Source organism: Hipposideros armiger, unplaced genomic scaffold (assembly GCF_001890085.2).
Source record: "Hipposideros armiger isolate ML-2016 unplaced genomic scaffold, ASM189008v1 scaffold_966, whole genome shotgun sequence".
In the NCBI taxonomy this organism is placed as follows: Eukaryota; Metazoa; Chordata; class Mammalia; order Chiroptera; family Hipposideridae; genus Hipposideros; species Hipposideros armiger.
This window is the reverse complement of record NW_017732316.1, coordinates 59837-75151: the sequence shown is the minus strand read 5'-3', so window position 1 is coordinate 75151 and position 15315 is coordinate 59837. Positions and strand designations below refer to the sequence as shown.

Below are 15315 nucleotides of genomic sequence, written 5' to 3'. Positions count from 1 at the left end.
TGCATTTCAGTAACTTTATTGAAATGTACTATATCCAGTACCAAACATAATGGTAGTTGGTTAGGTTACCTCTGCCAGTCAAAATTAGCACAGATGTAATCAAAATATTGAAATATATCAGACTTTTGGGAAAACTGAAAAGTTATCTACAAAACATGGTTTACAAAAGTATAGGATACACTGTGGTTCTTTGGTTTATTTTCCAGTGCATATTTACCCATAACATCATATCAAAATTGGGTACAGCCATCCTAGATGGATTCAAGCTACATATTGCACTGAGTAACTGTTTACAACACTTTTAACACTGTAGATCTCCTTATATTCACTGACTTAATTGAAAACCTTGCACACTACCTCAGCAACCTCACAATTATGAAGATGCTTATTAAGACTTTCGGTTGGCACAGTAGGTACAATTAGTGAAAGTATTGTCTCTCGATTTTAAACAATTCTAAATGAGAAGCTATGGCAGTTTTATAAAAACAGTCCTTAGTAGAAACTTCTGGAGTGTTAAACCTTAGTAGAAACTTTTGGAGTGTTAAATCGGCAAGTTTTTAGAGTGATGTTAATTATATTTTTAGTTACTAACAATGAAAACTAATTGTCTCGATGGAACTAGATAAATTGAAGCAGTAGACTTTGTGTAAAAACTTTATCATGGATACAAACATCATCTGCTTTCTAGAAAATACGTTAAATATAACTAAATATACCACAATTACTAGATGTATAGTTTTGCTTTATATAAAATGCCCTCCAATTTAAATGTAATTCCCATGTAGCAATAAAGTCCACATCTCTGGATTATCTCTGACTTGCATTACGGGGGCCAAGAAACCATTTTCACTGCCTAGAATAGCGACCCTTGTCATTGTCTTCAAAGTGCATTTGTGAAATGTTGGAGGTAAAACTCATAATTTAAAAAAGTTAACGTTTACCATTTTTAATACCACCTAAATATATTGACCTGATATAGAAAGTTGGAGTGTTAAAAATGAAGATTCACAGTATATCTTTCCAGGCTGTCATTAACAACTCACATTCATGCACTTGGCTTGCTTTGTGTGCCTCACGGATGAAGTCAAATTTAAGCATAATTCCACTACAGTGTAATGTTAATTAAGCAGTTTTCCCAAATCTGACAACATGAGTGCTAATCTAGTTGTGATGTTTTGAGGCTTCACAGCTTAAATCCATGACGACATTCTGGAATCCATAGCTCAGGATTGTGGAGAAAGGCTTCAGGTTTTTGTTGCTGTAACATCCTATTTAACCAAACAAAAATCAAGTTATCAGAAGTCTGCCAAACAAATACTACTGATAAAAATGAGCTGTTTATATCTAAGATTCATAGTCATGTCACATGAAGATTTTTGAAATGTTAACATTTAATTTTGATTAGGTAAAAGATTAAATCACTACCGAGTTAAAATTTAGGTGCCAAGAATGTATATCTCAGTGATGGTCACGCATGTAACCACTTTGCAGTGCTCCAGTTGCTATAGAGGTGATACACAACTAGAGCATTGAGATACCCTGGTGGTCACCAGACACCCCATGTGAAGACTGCCTGCCATAACTTACGTTTCCTGTAAGTACAGCATGCAAGATCATACTGATTTTGCTTATAAGCTAACAGTCTCAAATCAGTTCATTAATGGTTCGCTTTTGGTCCTATTGTCTTACTCAGGTTTGTGTAACTTGCAATGGACCAGAACTTGAGTCTACATACAGCAAAATAATGTGCAGTGAAGAATTACTGTTTTAGTGCTACTTTTAACATTCAGGTTATTACAGAGGATGCTGTTTTCTCAGCTGATAATTTGATGAAATGGTTAACGTACGTATCGCAGGTTGGATAATTCCTTACTCTTTGGGTGTCATGCCTTGAATGAAGTAAATACCCTTAAATATTATACTAGATCAGTGAAGTTATTTTCCCCTTTGCTATTCCAACTCCATTTTATTTTAAAAATAATTCGCATTTTAATTCTTGAATTCTAGAAAAAAACTAGGGCATTAGAAAATGTTCTCTATATGGAAAATAACTATGAGCCAAATTTACCAATTAAGGGACCGTTTCAGGAATTGTTGGAAGGTGGGTTATTCTGTAGTAACTATGCTTCAACTGCCGTGCAGTACGCCCAGAAACAATCCATTTCAACTTCTGAACATTTGGTTTGGAACACTTGTTTGACGAATATTCAGTTAAACACTTGGATACGAGCTCTTGCCAGAAGGTCAAATCTCTGCCATTTATCTGTACATAAATTTAAAAAAATTATAAATAAGTCCTATAGTATTTAACTAAAATAATAAAGCAATCTTATTAACATGTGTCTTTTCTCATCAAAAAAATTTGAGGAAAAGCTTAAGTTTCAAACACATGATATATCATTTTACTTCAAGACATAGTACAAGTAGTTTAGTTTCTTTTACAGCTGTTAGCAGGATTTAGGCTATGACCTTGACATACCTTGCAGTGTTTCTGAAGACATCCCACTCCTTCGGTTAACTCGACACACTTCTGTGCTTGAATCTCCAATCCAATGATAGACAATGCCAACACAGATGGCTAAAAGAGATACATTTTAAATGTTGAATATAAAACAGGTATATAAACAGGTTTACTTTTTATATAAAATATTTACCTTTGCTTTAGAAAATATGATCCTGCAGTGGCATGCCTTAAGTTGAGCTTCTAGTCTTTCAAAATTAAGGCTATTCCTCCTTTAAAAAGAAAATGGGATTGATTTTATGTAGATAATTTTACATCTAGTCCAAAGACAAATTTTTGGAAAAGCAGTCAGTTTTAAAGTTAAGTTTATGCACACTTACAAAAAATTGTTTGAAGCAAAGAATTCCCCTTTCTGCAAACATTAACTCCTTAAGGATACCATACATGAATTTTAAATGATTTAGGCAAAAAAAAAGTATCATGTCACAACTATCAAGGTTTCTTTTCATTTTAATAAAACTATTTCTGCATCTACTGAAGTTATTTTTTCCATAAATCTGTGTTAGATGCTTATCTACTAGGCTCTGTAATGTCTATACATGCAAAATGTAGTATAAATAAAAGTTGAAATGTTTTTTAATCCCAAGAATTAGCCTTTGCAGACTTCAAGAAGCCACTGACAACTGAAAGCCTTCTCCCTTTTGCTGGACAGTGAAGTGAAATTCAAGGAGCTGCAGCTGTCATTTTACTTATTTTTATTGGAGTTCTCCCAGGATTTCGATTTTAACATCCAGACAATACCGTTCTGGTTTTCAAATCCCCAAGTTCAAAACAGATCACATACCTTTCAAATGGCAAGCTCTCTTGAATGAGTGAATAGTAGAGCTGCAGAAACTGAAAGGCAGTAGTAGCTTTGACTTTCCAACACACCTTCTCCAGCACAATCTTTTCCATCCTCATCAGGTCTGAAATTGTGAACCTATACTGGCTGATTCGAATCAAGTCGGTTGCCAATGGGATGTTCCTTTCCTCTTCAACTGATTTTACAGCCAAATAGAAGCAACTCAGTCCAACACACCCAAGGTGCTTGGGCTGTACCTAAAAAGACAATAAGTCCATGTCTTCACCTTATTTCAATTAAAAAACATAAGGCAGCGGTTCTCAACCTTCCTAATGCCGCGACCCCTTAATACAGTTCCTCATGTTGTGGTGACCCCCAACCATAAAATTATTTTCGTTGCTACTCTATAACTAATTTTGCTACTGTTATGAAGCATAATGTAAATGTCTTTGTTTTCCGATGGTCTTAGGTGACCCCTGTGAAAGGGTCATTTGACCCCCAAAGGGGTCGTGACCCACTGGTTGAGAACCGCTGATGTAAGGGATCATCTATAACTCAAACTCCATTATGAAAACATATCTTTGAGGAATAGTTCTCAACTGTGAAGGAAATAACAAGATCAACTGTAGCCTATCAGCCCAGCGCACCTTACTGGGAACCCATTTTGGAGTAACTGGACTAAGTTTCAATATAATGTTTTTAAATCACTGTAGAACTAACTATAAGCACTGTGTTCTAGTTGGAACAAATAAATTAACTGGTCAAAGGCTTACGTGAGGACCGAAATACAGCTTATGCACACAATTTCTTTCCAGAACCTTGTGTTTTTCCAGGCTCTTTTCTTTGTAGTTAACACTAGCACATACCTTTTACTCTGCCTGTAAAGCTTTGTCCACTATCAGTCTTTTTTTATTCATCATTTTCTGAATGTCTACAATGTCAAACAGTCAAAATTCTAACCACGGCTGGCCGAGTGGCCCGATGGTTAAGAACTGGCTTGGGATGCCAGAAGGCCCCGGTTCGGATCCCACATGAGGACCAGTGACACTGCCCTCCACAGCTAAGATACTGAATAACAGCTCAACCTGGAGCTGGGCTGCCGTGAGTCGCCGGCGACGGCGTAGGCTGCAGCCTCTGTGGCAGTGGGTTGCCATGGGCTACTGTATGTAGCCAGCAGCCAGCGTGAGCGGCCAGCAGCCGCTGTGAGCAGCCGTCCAGAAGCCGGCGACTGATCTGCCTCACCCGGAAGAGTGCAATGATGGTGCCAACTTGGGCCAGTGAAGCAACGTCCTCCATAACTAGACTGCAGAACAAAAACGACAGCAACTTGTCTGTTCCCCTTCCCCCAATTCTCCAAGCGCTGTTCCCATCCCCCCAATTCCCCAATAAAAATCTTAAAAAAAAAATAAATTCTAACCACTGTTTAAGTTCTACCTCAAATGAAACTTTAGGAAGCCTTTACCAGTGTCTGCACTCTCCTGTTCTTAAAACCCCTTCAGCAATATATTTATGCCTCTTCAGAGGTATAATGTAATTATTTTTCTTAGACTTTGTCCTGTATGATAGTTATTGGTGCACACATTCTCACACAAGACTAAACACTTAAGGGACAGATGCATTTTATTCACCTGTGCGACACTGACAGCTTCAAAGGCAGTGCCTGCACATGCTGTCTAAACAGTTGTTTAATTAGTCTGTTGAACAGATTTCTTGAACCATCCAATTCAACAAATACTGAGTTCCTCCTGCATATGATGCATCGTGTTAGGTACCGAGGACTAAAAGATGAGTTGCAGCCCCATTGTCAGATTATCTCACTATCCATCAATGACCACAGGCACGGAAGGCAGATGTATTTTGAACAACTAAGCTAGCTAGCTCTGAAAGCTACACCGATGAACTGCTTATCCAATACAGGCAAATAATCATATAAATGCTCCTTCAGATGATTCTTCTCTACTGTAGGCCAACTGATGCTGGAAATGCCAAGCATCAGCAAGACTTGAGTCCAAGGCTAAAACAATCAGAGCTCTATATAAGTAGAGATTAAACATACTCTTGACCAAATGGTTGATGGCATCAGCAAAAAATTAAAAATATATATACTCTAATTCTTAAACACAATCTAGCATTCTGCTGCCAATACATTTCCTTGTAATTGAAAAACAACAGTAAATGAATAAAAATACAGAACCTATTAAAGATTTTTGAAAACGACAGCCAACTCTCCTATTGGGAGATCCTGCAATTATTTGATGTTAGACTTTTTCAGTGTCAGAAGTTAAATTTCATAAATAATGCATTCCTCGATTATAAGAAAGAATATTCTTCAATGTTGTAGTACATAGAATTCCATGTTTTGGCTACCTGCTGAAAATGAAAAAGGTCAAGTTTGTGACTACCAGTCCAAAGCTAGCAATTCCATCCCCAAACCACATTGAGCAAAACTAAAGAATACGGTTATGTAACTGTCAACATACCTTCATTTTGGACAGGAACCTGTCCAGTAAATTCACAGCTAGAGAAAATGTCTCGGTGTCGAAGCCAAAGAACTGAGTTAGACTCAGAAGATCTTTTACTTCAAAGTCCCTTAGCCTTGCAGTCATCCTGAGGCCGTTATCATGTGCCGATTCAATGAGTCTCAAGCCGCAGACCTTTGGCTGACATTTCAGCTCCTGATCCAACAGGGCATTCAGCTGGTGTAGCAGTTTCTGAGCGTCAGTTGTTGTCAGTACCTCTATCATCTATATATAGAACGAAGTGCAGAAAGGAGTATAAGAATAACCCTCCCTACACCGTGTTGTGCCAAGTGCTTTATAAGTCCCCCCGCCCCCAATGCTGCTCCTGAATCTAAGTTGTTGCAAAGTGCCATCTGTTTTGCCCACCCTTCCCCCAACCGGGTGGTCGCGTTCGAAATTGTGAGCTCCTAGAGGGCAGGGAGCCGTGTCTTTAAAGAAAAAATGCAAATCTTCAAGAAATGACTTGTGAAAGTCATTCATTGTCAAGAGGTAACTGAATAGACGCTGTAAGATAGGAAACCGAAACTTTGAATTTATGTGGTGGTATGTATTCTGCCATATATTAACACAATGTAAACTGTTCAAGTTAGTTATTTTTTCTTAGTCCTTAGTCCCCCACCTGTAAAGTGGGTATAAGGTTATTACCTACCTCACTGACTTGTGCGGAATAAATGAGGTCACCTAGGTATAGAGTTTAGCACATACAGTAGGTGCCTAATTAATACTGGACAATAATAAACTTATTACTGTCTCTCTAAAATGAGGTAACAGTATCTGTCTCTTTGGCTGTGAACATTAAACAAGATGATTTACGTAGAGTTTAGCACAGTGCCTGGCACACAGCGCTCAACAATTAATTTTTATTGGCGTTAGGAAAGGAAGCTTAAAAGGCGTTATGGGAACACGTAGGGGGGCTAATCTAGCCTGCAAATGAACCTGGGGACTTTTTATTAATACACTGAATTTTTATTATATTAATAATACTGCACGTCTATGTCCCGGTCACAAGCTAAGCCCTGGCTACACGGACGGTCCCCTCCGCACACCAACTGAAAGACAGGAAGGTAGGGGATCTTTAGAGTTAGGCGACGGAAGGGGTAGACAGATGAGGAGCCACTAACTTTAAGGGTCCAACCCTTTCGCCCTGGGCTAGTCCCTGGAACCCAGCCGACCTGACCCTGAGACACCTCGGATGGAAGACAGGTAGGATATGGACCCGCCCCTCCAGGCTCGGACTTGTCTGGACTTGTTGCTTACAGCAGCGGGATGGCTAATCGAGGAAATGCGCCCCCAGTTTGCTCCCTACCCTCACCCGGAGGTCAACCCCGTAATCCCAGCTCACCTTGATCACGAATGCGGCTCCTCAGCGCTAATCACCCTCCCCGGGCCTGCTCGCACCTCAGCCCACGATATCAGATCCGGGAGACCTACGAGGCCCAGGGGATTCGCGGGCGAAAGGGGAGAGGCCCGGGGAGGGGGAGCTGTCCTGGGTGGAGGTCTCCGCAGCGCCGCCCAGGCGACACTGCCCTCCTCTGGGTCAGCTCGGAGCCGAAGGGACGGCGACTGGCCTCCTGAGTGATATATTGGAGGGCGGAGCCTTCCTCAGCAGAGGAAGGGGGGCATTTTCGCCGCTGATTGGTGAAGTTCTTTTGATGGATGGCCCCGCGAACCAAAGAGAGCTGGTCCACAGAGGGAGGGAGTCACATTCTCCGCTCTGGAGACCACGCCCCCTACCTCTGAGCGTCTCTCATTGGAGAATTTTTTAAGCTGTCTTCAATGGAGAGCAGGGCGAGTTAAATGCTGCACGCACTAACCCTGTCCCGGGTAAGGTGGTTGCTGGCGGCCGGATTGGCCAGGGTACATTCCAGAATGGACTGGGAGTTTTTGTCCCGTGCGGTTTAGTAGAGCGGTTCTCCCCTCGCTTTCTAAAAGTACAGTGCCTAGTTACCAAAAAAAAAAAAAAAAAGTAAAGCTGCTTTTTCATTACAGATGAAGAGGTGGTGTATTTTTAATGGTAACTTATTAAATTCCAGAGGTTTCCCTTTGTGAGCTTTGGAAATCAATTGGTCCTGGCCTTATTTTGCTTTTTGTGTAATTTGTCAGAGTGGAGTTGGGATACATAAATTTTTAGTCTTATACCGATTTTCTGAATTTGATTTTTTAGCAAATTGAAATAGACAAGTCAGTAGTTTCTCAGTGGCTTAAAATGAAAGGTATGTGGTTGACGCTTAAGAGGAATACACGGGCAAAATAATTGTAGTGACTATGAATCTCAGTCCACAGTTCCGTGTGTGAAGCAATATTCTCTTTATCCACTGTAAATGAACTTAATCTCTGTGATCCTATGCCAGGTTATTGGGAAAAAACATTAGCCTGAGGCCTTTCTCAGCTCCCTCCCTCCCTCTTCTCTCTCCGGGATTGTCACAATTGAGAAAGGTCTACTTCCAAAGGACCTTAGTAAAAGGTGAAATCTGAAGAGAAACCAGAGTAAAAAAAAAAAAAAAAAAAAAAAAAAAAGGCCTTAAGACTGGTAAGCAATGAGTCAGTTATCACTTCTTAAGCTCTGTACTTGACCGTCTGTTCTCATGGCCTCTTCCTTTTTAGTGGCTATCTGGGCTTTGAAAAAGTGAAAATCTGAAAGATTTGCTGGCACCTCTGCTGTTTGCCCTACCGTGTGTTTTCCTGAGGCAATGTCACAGAACCAGGCCCTGAAATGGGGCAGAGTTGTGGGAGGAAAGGAAAGGGTAAACTGGTGAGGAAAAAAATAATATTGCAAAATGATACCTCAGGCGCTTAGTCAAGTCAGTTTGACAAACTGCGCGGCCTTGCAAATGGAAAAGCAGCCTTGGTCCTCCCTGAAAATAAACCTGCGTAATGAATATAAATGGGCCATTTAAAACATTTAAAAAGTGCTTAAGTAATATGTGAGTTTACAAATGTACCTGTTTCTGCTTTTGGCTTTTGGTAACAAAATTACAAATATATATATACACATGCACTCTTTCACTAATATCTGTTGAACACATAAAATGTGCCAGTGGAGACCAAAATATATTGGTTCCTGTCCCTTGGAACACCTAGTCTTGTGGACAATATAAACGCACAGGCTTCGGAATAAAACTGACTTATTTTCAAATCACAGGCTACTAACTAGGAAATAAAGTTTTTCTCAAAAATAAGAAGTGTTTTATAAGAGGATTAAATAATGCAAAGTACTTGAAGAGGTAGGCACTGTGCCCTGAACACAGCAAGTACTTGCTAAATGATAACCTTTATTATTAAATTACTAATATTTCTTTTGAAATGTGTGCTTACACATGCATTTGATTGTGTTTTCTCTATTGCCAGACTTAGTCTCCTATGCTCAGCCAATAATCAGAGTATTAAAATGATTTATTTAACACTAATAGGAATACCTAAATTACATGTATTAATTTCTATACCTTATTTATACTTGAAATTGTCACATGAGACTTTAGTTAAAATATCATTATTTATGTAATATCAATGATTTCTCTCATGTTAGGGTCTTGTTACTACTGTTTAGTAAAATCTGAAATCCCCTACATAAAAAAAATGTATTTCAATAGCACTGAAGAAACATGAATTAAATGTAAATCAGTCAAATGGACAGTCTTTACCTTTTCTCTTTCCCCTCACCCCCACTCTTATTTTTATTCTATAATATTAGAATACAGACGTTCATTTAAATAACTGTAAAGACCTACTTAGCAAAATGTGCAAATGTAAGACTCAATGATGTGCTCTTGTAAAAGAAAGAAAATGAGCCCTGCATTAACTATTTTATTTTTAAAGATGTGTAGATTTAGCAATGAATTTCACTGGAGAATTTTTCAAATGACTGGTTTCTGGGGTATTTTCTGGGCTTAGTGATGTATTCAGCTGCCATCTTCATACTTTCTTCTTCATCAACAACAGTTAAGTTCAGCAAGAACCGGAGCTCAGAAAAATGGTTTTGAGACAGGAAGAGAATCCCAGGCAGTAACAGGAAATTTTAATCATTTTAATCATGTTCTCTGCATTGTAGACTGCAGAAGTGCCTTTGTGCAAAAAAAAAAAAAAAAAGATAACAAGCAGGTATGACAGTGTGTCATATGCTGCCTTAACTCATAGGGAAATTCATCCTTGGTTCTGTTTCCATTCTGGAGATTAGAGGAGGCTTTGTACCTCACTGTCTGTTCAGGCTCCCTGACTAAGTTTTGGATATAGGCTTGTCCAGTTGTGATGAAGGCCAGGGAAGTGAGATCAAAAGAACCTCAGGGGAGTCCCTTCCCCTTTACTTTCTGATCCTTCCTGGAACTATGGATTACAGCCCCTGCCACGTCACCAACTGTTCTCTAGAGCACCTGCTCTGTCTTATTCATTTGATGAGAACTTGCCTGTCAGTGGGTTCTTGGAGTCTTTATTAGTCCCTGGGATACCAGAGAAATTGTGTGTTGTCTGGGTGGTGGTGGGCGGCAGGGAGAAGGTTACGTAGAAAACAGATGAGTAATGTCATGTATAACTTGCCATTCAGAGATTCTAGCTACCTCAGATAAAGGAACCCCTTCTAATTATAATAATTGAGGTTTTATTAATACTGTATTCCATGGCAAACTAAAAGTTATTTGTCAAGTAACCACTGCTACATAAAGGCACTAGGAGACTCTCCCTCTCTAGCATGTAGTCCGATGGCCATAGACTTTGTTGAGTGCAGGGCTCAAAGCCAAGGTCCACCAATAATGGATTGTGGCCAATGATTAGCTTTGATTAATCAGGGGATCAGGAAGAAGGAGGAGGTGAGGAATAATGTTCAAATTTCTGGTTTAAGCAAAAGATTGAATGGGGAGTCCGTATATGTGCTAAGATCAGGGGGTATAGGAAAAAGACCAGGTTTGTGGAGGAAGAATGTGAGCTAGATGCAGGAGGGTCTTCTAGGCGAAGATGTGCAAAATGCACCTTGAGAAACACTGGGTGCTGCAGATAGCTTTGGGGCTCATCCTAATACAGGAGGTGATTGGAGTCCTGGAAGCAGATTAGTTAGGAATGGGAGAGACACAAGAGAATATGTTACAGAAATCGAGAGAAAGTGTTTCAAAGAGAGAGTGAGACCAGTATCTGATGCTGCAAAGAGGATACAATGAAGTATTAACAAGAAAGAGAGAAAATGAAATCAACGAATATACAAACCACTCTTGCAAGGAGCATGACTGTGAGGGGGAGAGGCGATACACAGAGGGTGGACATGATACTGAGAGAGATATTTTGCTTTTCAAGATGAGCTAGATTTGTGCACATTTAAATAATAATAGGAAAGAGCCAGCGGGGGGGGGGGAGAAGCATCTGACTACTGGAACAATCTAAGGCCTCATATGACTCTAGTCAATTTGCATTTGGTCAGCTGTATTGTTATAAAGCTTCTAGTCAAATATTCACAGACTATAATGGAAGCAAACAACACAACGGAGCAGAAATTCTGTGTATTAAGCATGCTTAAAATTCGTGGAATAGATGTAAAGACATATCACTAAATCCTTTGTGTTTTATATTCATAATTTCCAGTTTCAAATTGCTCAAAAGACTCTTCTTGAGTTAAAACATTCTGCCTTGTCAAGTTTAAGAGCTTTATATCAGTGCTGACTTAAGAGCAATAAACAAAAGCATGCATTTTATGTACTCTATGTAGTTAAAATATGATAGAACAAGGCATCAATTTGCTCAAGACTTCTTAAAATATCTAGCTTTTGTTGGCAGTCACCCATGCATAGATTTAGCTCAAATAGAATAAAAACTTTTGGTATGTTATGGAAATTTCTATTTTTAATGGAAAATACATGTATTTACATCATGCAACCATAAATACAGTGTGACCATGAAAATACTTGGATGTGATAAATAATACTGCCAAATAGCATCAAAACAGTTTTGTTGTTTTGTTTTTTAGTAAGAAAGTACCTGTCACTCCTGGCCTTGTAGAAGAACTTTCAATAACCAAAAGCAGAGGCTTGGCTGAGACACTGAGGAAAAGGCTGCCGTCTGGATCTCAGCTTTCTGAGTTACTGGTTCACAGCCTCAGCATTTTCACAGTTTACCGTAGTCCTCACTTCTCTGCAATTTCACTTACCTTGGTTTGTTACGCGTGGTAAACCGTGGTCTGAAAATACTAAATGGAAAATACCTGAAATAAAATTCATAAGTTTTAAGTTCCATGCTGTTCTGAGTAGCGTGATGCAATCTCGCAAGTCCCGCTCGGTCCCACCCCAAACGTGACTCTTGCCTTCATCCAACATCTCCACGCTGCATATGCCCCACACCTGGTAGGCACTTAGTAGCCATCTTGGTTATCAGCTCCACTGTAGAGGTATCGCAGTGCTTGTGTTCAAGTGACCCTTATTTTACTTAGTGACCCCAAAGTGCTAGAGTAGTGATGCTGGCAATTTGGATCTGCCAAGGAGAAGCCATAAAGTGCCTTGCTAAAATGAAAAGGTGAAATTTCTCGACTTAATAAAGGCCAACAACAACAACAAAATGTATCCTGATGTTGCTAAAATCTACGGTAAGAACAAATCTTCTATCTGTGAAATTGTGAAGAAGGAAAAAGAAATTTGTGCTAGTTTTGCTGTCACACCTCAAACTGCAAAAGTTATGGCCGCAGTGATTGGTAAATGCTTAGTTAAGATGGAAAAGGCATTAAGTTTGTGCGTTGGAGACATGACATTGTCATGGCTTGATGGAGCTCCTTGTGTCCTATCATCAGGTCAAAAGTAGCCTAATGCTATGTCATAACCTGCGTCACTCACCTCGGTTTATCTCATCACTTAGGCATTGTCTTATCTCACATCATCACAAGAAGCATAAGTATACTATATTAAGATATTTTGAGAGTGACAGAGACCACATTCACTAAACTTTTATTACAGTATATTGTTATAATTGTTCTATTAGTAGTTATTGTTGTTAATTTCTTACTATGCCTAATTTATAAATTAAACTTTAGCATAGGTATATATTTATAGGAAAATCATAGTATATATAGTATTCAATACTATCTTTAGTTTCAGGCATTCACTGGGTGTCTTGGAACATACCCCCTGTGGGTAAGGGGGACCTGCTGTAATTGGGAAATAACAAAAGCACCACATCAAAGTCAAAGGTTGTTGTGAGGATTAATTGAACAAACATTTGGAAAGAGCACATGTAAGGGCTCAATAAATGTTACATATTATTATTTTTGTAGAAATAAGTAACCTTCTAAGAGATAAATAAATTATAACCTGCAGCACTGCTGACATCAATAGCTAAATATATTTTAATTGAGCAATGTTATCAGGATCTTTGTCCTTTATTACTTATAATAATAAGTTAGTCTTCCAGTTGCTTTGACCTTAAAGTGGAAAGTCATGTCCTACGATGCCAGATATAAGACCTCATAAACTGGGAGGAGTTGATACAAATGAACTAGTAAAGAGAAACCAGTATTTTAGATTTTTCTTTAGCCTTTCTTCTGTTAAGGTTTTTCCTTAAATGGACTCTCCCTTATAAATAAATGTGTATGATGATTTCCATCAAGAGAATGGTATCTTCTATTTTTAGTAAACTTCATAGTTTACAAAGGGCTTTTACAAATATTTTCTCATCCAAACTTCCTAGAGGCCTTGCCAGATTTTGAGGGCAGAGACTGTATATTAGTTTTGTTAGGCTGGCATAAGAAGATACCACAGACTGGGTCAACAAGAATTTATTTACATATACAGTATTTTTGTGTGTGTTTCATTGGCTTATTTCACTTAGCATAATAATGTCTTCAAGGATCATCTATATTGCATGCGTCAGAATTTCTTTTCTTTTTTAAGGGTGAATAATATTCCATTGTATCTCTGTACCATATTTTATTTATCCATGTATCCATTAATGGACACTTGAGTTGCCGTCTTTTGGCTATTGTAAATAATGCTGCTGTGAACATTGGTGTATAAATATCTCTTTGAGACCCTGCTCTCAATTCTTTTGGGTATATTGAAGTGGGATTGCTGCATCATATGGTAATTTTATTTTTAAGTTTTTGAGGAACCACCATACTGTTTTCCATATGGGCTGCACCATTTTACATGCCCACCAACAGTGCACAATGGTTCTAATTTCTCCACATCCTTGCCAACATTTGCTATTTCCTTTCCTTTTATAATAGTCATCCTAATGGGTGTGAAATGCCATTTCTGTGGTTTTGATTTGCATTTCCCTACTGATTAGTGATATTGAGCATCTTTTAATGTTCTTTTTATTATCTTTTCATCCAACTTATGTTTATTAGGTGTTTTCTAAGACCTAGGTCTGGGCACGTGGAAACAAAATACATGATCCTGGATCTCAAGAAGCTCTTCTTAGCAGAGTATAGTTTAGTACTTTAGCACTTTTTGGATTTAGATTAGCTCTGACAGTGTGAACTTGGGAGCATCATTAACTCCTCTGAGCATCCATTTCCTCTTCACTGTAAAAGTAATAACACCCATTTCGCAGAGATGTTTTGTCTTTTCATGTTCCCAGTGACCACTTGTTTATCTCCTTTGGAGGTAAACAAGTCCTTTGTCTATTTTTAAAAATCATTTTCTGTTGTTGTTGAGTTGTAAGTGTTCTTTATATATTCTGGATATGAATCCCTTATCATATAGATGACTTGCAAATATTTCTCCCATTCTGTGGGTTGTCTTCTCACTCTTTGATAATGCCCTTAATGCACAGAAGTTTTTCATTTGAATGCAGTCCAATTTTCTATTTTTTTTCTTTTTGTTGCCCATGCTTCTGGTGTCACATCCAAGAAATCATTGCCAATCCAGTATCATTAAGCGTTTTCTCTGTTTTCTTCTAAGAGTTTTATAGTTTCAGCTAACCCCAAATAAGCAGAAAATGTCATCTTGCTTTTTCTCTCCAAGTTATAATCTCTCATGGTCCTTATATCTACTACGCAATGGCTAGCTAACCTGAAAAAGTAACTGGTACCAAATTAATGTGTTACTCCTGCTGGTTATCTGTGGCTACACTAAAAAAAAACAAACAACTGAAAGCTAAGTGACTTAAAACAATGATATCAGTTGCGTATTAACAAATCTACACTCAGCTAGAGTTGGCTAGAGTGGCTTGGAGGCTGGTAGCTGGAATGAGAGAGAGAGAGAGAGGACAAGAAAACCGGAAGAAGCTATGTCGTCATGTATGAACTATTAATAGGTTTGAAGTCATACCACATTTGTTTTTTGTTCTCTATTGGGCAAGTAGCCTGGCCCAGTTCAAGGGCAGGGAAAACAGGCTCCATTTCTTGATGGAAAGCTGCAAGGTTCTGGGAGAGCAGGTAAGACCAGACATTGCCGTGACTATTTTTGGAAAATACAATATACATACCTCCCAGTGGTAATATACAAATTTTAAAATGGTGACATCAAAATCTAAAGAAATGATTGTTAAAGTGGGAATTTCAGGCAATAAAGTACACCCCTGGCGGA

General features: G+C 38.7%; 1 protein-coding gene across 1 annotated transcript; it reads right to left on the bottom strand.

Annotated features, from left to right (window-relative positions):
• On the bottom strand, window positions 1–7389 carry CCNG1 (cyclin G1). Its single transcript, XM_019630956.1, has 7 exons — window positions 7164–7389; window positions 5783–6046; window positions 3306–3559; window positions 2655–2733; window positions 2480–2578; window positions 2069–2263; window positions 1–1268 (listed from the first exon to the last, which is right to left on the bottom strand). Exons 2-6 carry the CDS (start codon window positions 6044–6046, stop codon window positions 2072–2074), a joined length of 888 nt encoding a protein of 295 aa, XP_019486501.1. The 5' UTR covers window positions 7164–7389; the 3' UTR covers window positions 1–1268; window positions 2069–2071.
• Window positions 7390–15315: the final 7926 nt, after the last annotated feature.

What these genes read in the sequence shown, in the direction of transcription:
- CCNG1 (XM_019630956.1), bottom strand. Translation starts at nt 6,046, where the DNA reads ATGATAGAGGTACTGACAACAACTGACGCTCAGAAACTGCTACACCAG. An exon ending in GAGAGCTTGCCATTTGAAAG is followed by an intron (nt 2,734 to 3,305) that starts GTATGTGATCTG and finishes TTCTTTTTAAAG; the next exon opens with GAGGAATAGCCTTAATTTTG. An exon ending in GTCTTCAGAAACACTGCAAG is followed by an intron (nt 2,264 to 2,479) that starts GTATGTCAAGGT and finishes ATTTATGTACAG; the next exon opens with ATAAATGGCAGAGATTTGAC.